Source organism: Antrostomus carolinensis, unplaced genomic scaffold, assembly GCF_000700745.2.
Source record: "Antrostomus carolinensis isolate BGI_N321 unplaced genomic scaffold, ASM70074v2 scaffold2366, whole genome shotgun sequence".
Taxonomy (NCBI): domain Eukaryota; kingdom Metazoa; phylum Chordata; class Aves; order Caprimulgiformes; family Caprimulgidae; genus Antrostomus; species Antrostomus carolinensis.
Window position 1 is genome coordinate 1,719 of NW_010319577.1, and position 9,905 is coordinate 11,623.

At 40.6% G+C, this 9,905-nt stretch overlaps 1 protein-coding gene across 1 annotated transcript; it reads left to right on the plus strand.

Moving 5' to 3' along the window:
* Positions 1-1,827: 1,827 nt before the first annotated feature.
* LOC104525958 (general transcription factor IIE subunit 1) lies at positions 1,828-2,303 on the plus strand (the record flags this gene model as incomplete). The annotated part of the gene is made up of 1 exon (XM_029085261.1): positions 1,828-2,303. A coding segment is annotated over exon 1 (448 nt), but the record flags the coding sequence as incomplete, so codon positions are not given.
* Positions 2,304-9,905: the final 7,602 nt, after the last annotated feature.

Consider the following 9,905-nt stretch of genomic DNA (forward strand, 5'->3'; position numbering starts at 1 on the left):
GTGATAAATGATCACAGATATTTGAGTAGTCTGAGCTGATGGAAGTGAGTCATCAGCTGCCTGATTACATGTAGAGCTTGGTGATTTCAGGGGCATGTTTTAGTGTGGGGAGTATAGAATACTTCTGTAATGGTGTTTGTCAAAAAGGATATTACAGGTTTTATGATGGTGATGAAGAAAATAGGATACCCATCCAGATCCTTTCTTCTGCTGTCACTCTCCTCTTTACATTATTTGAGACTTGAATGCTGGGGAGGTACATATACAGTGTGTGAAACATCTAATGGAAGTGAAAATTGAGATTGGCAGAGCTTTACTATTTATGATATTAGTTCACAGATAAAAATTCCTTAGCCATGATGAACAAGCAGAAATTAAGGTGTGGGATTTTTCTTCAGCTGAAGGAATCTTTTGCTTAAGAAGTAGTTATTCATATCCTAAACTAGCATAGAAGTCTCATAGTAGAAGACTATTCAGAGTTTTATTTGAAGTTAACTGGAAGTACAACCCCCTGAATGGGTATTTCAAAAGCACCTATAATACTACGTGCTTATCTTGAACCTTTCATACATGGAAATCCAAGTGCATTATGAGTGGAAGGGAATTTTTTTATTGCCTACAGATGTATGGACTTGAAAGAGTGGAGGGAAAATGCACAATACCACCCTGTAAAATGACAGTAAGTCTTTTGCTCTGTGCCTTATGGAGTTGCTTCCCTTTTTTTCTCCACCGGAGAAAACTGGCTGCTTCAGAACAGTCACTGCTGTTAACTGCCTGCTGTGGTTTGATTTTTGGTTATCTCTGTGGCAGGGGTGACAATATGAGGAATTCCTTGCATGATATGATCCGATATATGATCCCGTATATGTCACAGAAGCATTTAATTGTCATGACCGTTTGTGTAATTTAATCTTAAGGTGAAGAGAAATGAAAATACAGTATTGTTTTGTCACAGACAGCAGGGGAAGGCATGATAAGTAACTCAAGGGATACTTCATGGAATATTTTTTCCTTTTGAAACATATCATGTCTTTATGTTCACTAAGTCTTGGTTTTTACTTCATTTACTGTGCTATATTATCCATGGGCTTCTAGCCTGAATGTGAGTCACTTCTAAGTGAAGGATCCATCCTTTGGAAGGACCTATCTGCTCGTGTAAGATCAAGGCTGGAGCAGACTGTGAGGTAGGAGTTGGTAGTGCTAACACTTTTCATGCTGCAGATGGTTGACTAAGGTCTGCTTATCAGAAAGTAAGGAAAAATACCTGTCCTCATTGTGCAGCTGGGAGCTTTTGCTTGAGCACATACCAGTCTGTACTAGCAAGCTGTCCTCGTACAGTATCTCTGCCCAGTGATGTCTGAGTAGAGGCAGGCAGCGCTATTTACAGTGTGATTAAGTGACATCAACAGGAACTGTAGGACTACTCCACTCTTGGGCTGTTTTAGGACCTTTCTTGCTGTAGTGATTTTCTGCTTCTCCCAAGCTACAAGTCTCAGCTGATCATGAGGCTGTTGGCTGGATCTCAGCTTTCTTATTCCAGCTCTCTTGGCTGTGACTAGAAATGAAATCTGCTGTATGTTATGTTATGGTACCAATTTCTTGTGTACTTTTTTTAAGTTTTCCATCCCTTTGTTTTGAATGAGAGATACCATTTCCTAAGTCTACTTCTGTAGCATTGTCATTATTAACACCTAAGGAGACAGTGAAGAGCTTGGGAAAGAGAAATGGAAAACACTCCATCCTTTTCTTAGCTCTAAGTGAGATAAATCAAAACTTCTGAAGTCAGAAGACTAGCTAAGAATCCATCTGCCTTTTTTCATTGCAGTATACATGAAGTGCAAGATCTGAACCTGCTATGACTGACCCAGACGTCCTCACTGAGGTCCCAGCAGCTCTCAAACGCCTTGCCAAATATGTGGTGCGTGGCTTTTATGGCATTGAACATGCTTTGGCTCTGGACATCCTCATCAGGAACCCCTGCGTGAAGGAAGAGGACATGTTGGAGCTCCTGAAGTTTGATAGGAAGCAGTTGCGGGCTGTCCTCAACACCCTCAAGGGTGACAAGTTCATCAAATGCAGAATGAGGGTAGAGACAGCTCCAGATGGCAAAACCACCCGTCATAACTACTACTTCATCAACTACCGCCTTCTGGTTAATGTGGTGAAATACAAGCTGGACCACATGAGGAGGAGGATTGAGACGGATGAAAGAGACTCCACCAATCGTGCTTCTTTTAAATGCCCCATTTGCTTCAGCACATTCACAGACTTGGAAGCCAACCAGCTGTTTGACCCCAGGACAGGTAAGAGTACATACAGGTAACAGAATGCTCTCGCTCTCTCCTTTGTCTGTAAGTGCTGGACTTTAAGGAAACAGAGTCTTAGGAAAATTCTCTTTGAGTTTGGCCAGAGCTAGAGGGCACTCTGTTTCTGCAGGTGATGAATGTTTGAGCAAAATACAAAAGTTTTCTACAAAAATAAAAGAGCAGAAGTCAGGAGAGCTCTCTGAAATGTTCAAGTGTGGTGCTTTGTGGCAGTTATAATAACAAACTGTAAAAATTCACTGTTTAGTGATACTGGAGTTTTTAATCGAGGTCAAATCTGCTTTGGCGAAGGGCAAACACCCAACAAATGTTCAGCCTATCATTTTTCCTCTTTCCTGCCTCCAGAGATCAAGAGCTGTGAAACTCCTTTTACTTGAACAACCATGAAAATGATATTTAGTACTAGAGAAGCAGAATCCACTAAGCCAAGTAACAGTCATTGCTGTAATCCTGAGCAGCTCTCCGAGTAGAAGTTGCTCCCTCATGGAGCACCAAAACCAGCAGTGCCAGCACAGGTTTTTTTTATAGTCGCCAGTGAGTATAGAAACTACACGTGCTCTCTACAGTAATGATCGTCTGTGGCAGCTACAGTTGTGGGTGTCAGGCTGAAGGGGAATAGTGTTTTTGCAGTTTGCTTCAGTAGGGAGAGAGTAGAGAACCTGTGCAGAAAACAAATGTAGTGTGGAGTGTGAGACACTCACAGAATCATAGAATGGGTTGGGTTGGAAGGGACCTTAAAGATCATTTAGTTCCACCCGCTCTGCCATCAGCAGGGACACCTTCCACTAGGTGTGATAAAAGCTTCATCCAACCTGGCCTTGAACACTTCCAGGGAGGGGGCATCCACAGCTTCTCTGGGTAACCTGTGCCAGTGTCTCACCACCCTCACTACAGGAAAGAATTTCTTCTTATTATCTCATCTAATTCTCCCCTCTTCCAGTTTAACGCCGTTACCCCTTGTTCTATCGCTCCCTGCCCTTGTCAAAAGTCCCTCCCCAGCTTTGTTGTAGGCCCCTTCAGGTACTAGAAGGCCGCTAGAAGGCCTCCTTTGAGCCTTCTCTTCTCCAGGCTGAACAGCCCCAACTCTCTCAGCCTGTCCACGGTTGGCCTTCTGGGCTGCAGGCACACATTGCCAGCTCATGTTGAGCTTCTCATCTACCAGTACCCCCAAGTCCTCCTGAGGGCTGGTCTTGATCTCATCCCAAGGGGACCTGTAACACTTTTCAGGTGAATCCCCTGGCCTGTGTGGGCAGTGAGTTCCAGGGGCAAAGAACTGGCTGTCGAGGAGATGCAGAAGACAGTGATGCTGGGATTCAGCTTTGACAGCAAGGCCTGTGCTCCAGAAACTGATGAGGTCAACCAAAGGTTTGTCTGCAGTACGGGCACTGACTGTCTGCACAACGCAAAATCATTCACTGCCACACAGTGTTTTGCTGATGGAAAGAAAGGTTAACTGCTGTTTTCCCAGCAATTCCCAGCGGTTGGTTTCTGTCAGTATTAATGTAAATAACAAGACAGCCAGTTTACCTTCAGTTACTTTCAATAAGAACATACCTGTCTAGTATTTATTTATATTCTGTTTCTCCTTATATAAGGTTTAAGTCAATTAAAACTTTGTTTAGACATTACATGATGATACTGTTGTTTTTCAAGAGTTTTTACATGGAATAGCAGTTTGGATAGAGCTCTCCAGTTATTGTTTAAGAAGGTCTCATGCTGTTTTCAAACCACGAGATAGGTGCTTGTTTCCATTCTGGGTGAATAAGTGGGCAATTTTGTTTGGTTTTTGATTTATTATTTTTTTTAATTGAGAATGGCCGCTTTATATTGCAGTGGATTGTGTTGTCTGCATGTTTCCTGCTCCTCTGGAATTCTGTATTAGAAAAGAACTGAGGCACCTCTGGATCTCTCACAGAGGGGGCTTGTGAGGACAAGGTGTGCAGAGGAACAAGGTTTGTTAGACAGTGAACAGCCATCCTTTTCCAAGGATGTCTTTAGCCCTTATCAGCGTTATAACAAACCTCTCCGGCTCACTCAAACTCCTGGCAGTCCGACTGCTGAAGGGTAGCTGAAAGCCACATGAATTTCAGTCACGGTTGACCTGAGCCGCTCCTGGACTGCAGCCATGTTGATAAAATTTTGTGAATTAAAGGAGCTGCAGGGCCAAAGTCAGTCCATGGAGCAGGTAGAGCATGGAAGGTGTCCTCTGCACTAGTCTAGACCAGGCTGCACTTAAATTGGCAATTTGTTGTTAAAAGACATCCTGTGTCGCTGTCTGCTTTTTGTCCTTGTCACTCAGAGATGGGGATGGTTTGGATGTCCTGTGTTTTCTGCTTGGCTTTCCTCTTCCCTAGTTACAGCTCAACTGCAAACTCTGAGCAATTGTTTAGAGTGAAAGGGTTAGAAGAGGAGGTTATTGCTCTTGCCCTTCCTTTTCAGTGACGGTCAGGAGCTTTCCAGAATCTCACCATGACTGTAGTCATTCTGTTGCAGTTTGTGAATTAAGAGTGCTTGTGAAGAGCCTGTCCATAAGTTGGATCTGTTGTGTTATTTGAATTTATCACAGCATCTCTGTCTGTCTCTTGGCTTTAGCAGAGGTCTGTTTCTTAGAGGTTGCCAGCTGTCAAATGGAGGCTTTTTTAGCTCTCTGCTTTACTCTGTTTGTGAATAGTTTTGAAATAAACTAAGGTGGTTTTTTTTCATCAGAAGATGTTATTATTGGTGTTTTTGGAAGGTGGAAATGTGTCTGCTGAGAGAACATAATTGATAGTAAGAAGGGTGTGTTTCCAGGGCACAGAGGTATAGATGTGCTTTGATTGCTGTTCATCCAATTAATTTGGAAAAATATTTTTTAATATAGTAGCAAGTGCGCCACTAAGGCAATTTTAAATGTAGATTTTAAATGTTACTAAATGTTACTAAAAATAGATTTCAAATGTTACTTTGAGAGTGCGATCTCTCTGTTTTTAAAAGTATTATGAGATTTCTCTCCATCTCTTTTTCTGCCATTGTACATCTCAACCCAAAAAAGTTCCAAAAACTTACTGTGCTGTCAAAGGTTGAACAGTTGTTGCCTGGTATTTGTAGGAAGTTCAAGGACAGGAATTGTGTACTATTAAAGAAACTGTCAGATGGTTAAAGTCAAGGTGATGAAAAAAATAGAGAGTTTTGCTGCTTCTTCAGCTCACAAAGGGGGGATCTTTTGAGAAGTGAAAAGAAACACGTGTTGTGTTGGAGGAGTCACTTTGTTGTATGACCAGTGAGTGCCTGCTGGCTCTCAGCATGGTGTACCCAGGTCTTGAGTTTTAGCCACATCTGTTCTCAGTGAAGAGCTTGAACAGATCTCCAGATTTTACTCTTTCTCCTCAGTGTTAGTTTTTACTGTTGCCTCCAAAGAAGCAATATCAGTAACTTCTGCTTTAGAGGCAAAGGGCTTGGACAGCGTGCTTTTATTTTGCTGAAGTTTGATGTGAAAACTTGTAGCAAAGCTAAGAAGAACTTTCTGATTTCAAGAGGTCGCAGATTTGCGGTTTGCTTCTTGACCTGGCAGTGCCTTTGGGAGGAATTGGTGCAGGCTTGGTTGTTACAGGCTGAGCAGGCCATTCTTACCCACTTTTATGAGTGTTTTGAGATCTACAGAAAGAAAAAACACTAATGCTCTATGAATGAAGGGTGTTACTTGTAGCCTTGTCTTTCAGATGGGGTGACTAAGAGAGGAAAAAGATGACAGTTTTCCTGGAAGATCCTGATATAAGCATTGAAATACAGATCATTGGCTTTCACTTGTGCCATTGTCTGCTGTCTAGCTGTCCTCTGATATTTCATTGCTTTGTTCTGCATGCTAGCAATGATGTGCTGCTGCTGTTGTGATGAAGCCTTGTGCAGCTGGAAAGCTGCAGCCATTCCCTTAAACAAGGTAAGGGCTGTCTCTTGAGACAGGGATGTACAAGAAAGAGTTTAATTGAGTAGCAGTAAGAAAAGCCAGATATTAAGTGCATACTGTGAATAATACTGCTGAACTCTGTATATTCACAAATCTGGGCTGACAGCAGACACTGATATAAGGGACACTGGGTTTTCAAGTGTTTCACCTAGAGATAGGATGTTACTTCATCAGGCTCTTACACAGATCTATGGGAATAATTTCAGTCTCTGCTTTTAAACATAGAAACTACAGAAATTTGGTTTCTGTAGGCTAATTCCTGAAATTGCAGAGTAATCTAAACAACACAATACAATCCTGTGGATTGGATTAAAAACGAATAATAATATTGGAGAATTAAATATGCAGAAATCTCTTCTGTGGAGTGTGGGGGAAGGACAGGAGGAGCTGCATTGTCTGCCCCAGTAGAGGGAGCTGTCTTCTTTTATCTATAATGTGGGCTTGGGTTGATTAATTTACTGAATGTCACAAAACTGGAAATTATATGTAATTATATGTTAAAAATGTGTATTCTGTAGCGTGATTAATTGGCTCTGGTTGGGGAAGGTCTCTCTGCCTCCTGTTTTCATACCCTAATCATATTTGTGTGATTAACTGGATTTGGTTGGGGAAGGTCTCTCTGATGCCTCCTGTTTTCATACCCTAATCATATTTGTAAATCTAGTGTAGCGTTGGAGTTGACTGTCAAATTCAAGGTCAGTTTGAAAGAAAGTGTGTGACTAGAAACCACAAAAGGGAGAGTGGGGTTGAAGTGAAAGAGTGACAGAAACGAGATCCTGCAGTGCATCACCATGTCTGTTATTCAGCCCTGGATTTCCTTGGGTATTCTAAATACCACACTATATCAGGATATGTACCAGCATAGCAGGTGAATTTGATGTTAGCAAGAAAATATAAGGCTAAACAAAGTAGTTTTTCCTCTGCTCCCTTCTACCTTTGCAATATAATTTTTTATCCAGTTTCTTTCACTTTTGTTACTGTGAAGAAAAATCTTGATATTGACAGTGTATTATAATCACAGTTGGTCTCTTACATGCATCTATACATTAAGTGTCCTCACCAGAACATTCAGTTAAATAAGAAATGAATAATAGTGGAAAGAGAAAAATGGAAGATAAGTGGGTAACATGAAGCAGGAAGATGATGCTGTTGAGATGTTCTTAATTGCAGTTGTAATCACTGGAGCCTTTTGTTGTTATTGGAAATCATAGCAGCTAATTACTTGTCTCCTCTTTGCCCCTCCCACAGTTTGGTCTTGGTTTGGTCAATGATTTTGGTTATAGCTGTCTTAATGTTCCTGAAGGTGCACTGTAGTAGTAGCATTTTGAGTATCTGGATCCCTTTCTTATTTTGTCTGCTGATATGAAATTTAATTTGGGAAAAACAGATTGAAGGTGACAATATCAGTTTTATAGAAGGGAAGACACCACCTTGAATTTCATTTTAACCCCACTTGTTTTACTGTCATCTTCTCGCATGTCATTTGTATACTTCATAACAGAGATTCAGACATAATGTGTTCAGAGGCTGGTTTTCTGTACCTGTCCCAAGGCACCTTATATCACATTCAGGCAGCCTGTATGCAGCTGAGTGTTTTTATGGTTTGGGTTCTGTTACTGAGATTAGAAATTTGACTAGTCTTTGATTTTATTTATTTTTGTTTGTTTTGCCTTGGTCTTCTGTGTTGACTTCTAGAGCTACTGCCTTTTCTTATGAGTGCTCAGCTTCTCACTTCATCTGCAGTGAGCTATTCAGAACATAGCTGTCTTCTGTTCTTGTTTTGGATTTCCACTTCCTCAGGCAAGTTCTACACTAGTTTCAAATCTTCCTCTTCTGATTCAAGTTATTTTTGAGCCTGTCCTATCTATTTTGTTACTTTTTCTTATACTTACCCTTCTTCCTGTTTTTTGCCTTACCTTTTCCTATGGAGCTTTTGTGTCCATTTCTGATACATCTCTTTCAGTGTTCTGTTCCTTCCAGCCATTAGAAAAAATAAATCACTTAGAGGTATTTATTTTCTATATTCACACTGTGTAGTCATTCCTATTTGATCTTTATGCTGTTGATTCTTGTCCTTTAGGTTCAGTGGTTTTCAGAACAGGCATTCTGGATAGCTTTGTCTACCATGTACTGCCATGCATGTGCTGTATGATATTACTACTACAACAATTCACAGCTTTTTGTCAGCCAAAATCAGGACTTAGAAAGTCTTTTTGTAAATTGGCATACCAGAAACTTCACTTGAAAAAGGATTCAGAGCAATTCTGTTTTGAACAACTTCACATTCTGTGAACATTTTTTTTTAAATTATTGTTAGCTTTCCAAGTGTGTGTAAACCCATCAGTGAGATTTTTCTTGACTTTACAGGTACATTTTGTTTGTCTGTGCTGCCACTGAGAGCTTTTGGCAAACACCAACAGAATTAAACTGCCCATACTCTGCTTAGTTTCTCTGTTTCTATTCAAATTTCTGGCAAAAGCTCCAAGAGTATTTCTGTCAGCTTTACTCTGCTTCAGCTTGATAAGGCCTGGAGCCACAGGGAAGGGAAAACTGAGAAAAACGTATCAGAATTAATGCATTTTTTATACAAGTAAGAATACTCCTTAGAATGACTTACAAGGGATGTGTAGATTACATCTGTAACTTGAACTCGTGCCCTGTGGGCTGGACACCCTGTCTGAAAGACAACCATCTAGTCTGACCACAGATGTCTCGGCTTGCTGGAGAAATAAGTGAAGGTGGTGTTAGAGCCTGTGCTGTGCAGAACATCAGACCGCAGAGTGAAATAATTGCCCTTCAAGTAAAGGTTATCACTTTAACTTTTCTCTTGGCTTTGCAAATTGAAATAGATAACATCAAGATCTCTGTAAGATCTGTGAATATTGCTAAGCCATTCACAGTGATGTAAGCTGGACTGCAGCATTGCTATCTTTTACTCTAATAACTTGGTGTTCTTCTGAAACTGCGTCCTTAATAATACCATCTGCAAAGTGTGTAATCCTTTTAGGCATGGGTATCTGAAAGTCGGATCAAGAGCTCATGTAGGAGTCTGTTACTTGGGTTGCAGTCTCTCTGCTGTTGGATGCAATTTGAGAGTATGGTGTGTTGGCTCAGTTGGTATTTCTGGAGTAGTCTTCTTGGTTGAAGTTTTTGTTTGTTTGTTTTTTTAAAAAAGTTATTTAATTCCTAAAGAGCTTCCTTTGCATATTCCTTCTACCCAGTTATGTCTTTCTCTGCTTACTCTCTGGCTTAATTTATCCACAGTCAGACAGAAGGAAGAACTCTGTCAGCTCAGAGCTGCTGAGGTTGTGCATATGAGCTGGAGCAGAAATAGTTCATACTGAGAAAAGGAAAGGATCCCTCTCTTCATTTCCAATTTTATATTGAATACGTATTAAATCATCTGGCGCTTCTGAACAATCAATAATTTTATGTGTCTCACGCAGTCCATTTTTTGAAAGTTTAATTTACCTTTTCAAGAGAAATGTCTTTGGATGCTCAAAATTTCTGTTACAGTATTTTAATTTAGTTGGGCTAAAAATGGTCTGCACACTGAGATGAATGAGCAACTCGGTGTTCCTCTAGATAATATAAAGTGATTCTGATGGTGCTCTTTTTTTTTTTTTTTTTTTTTAAGA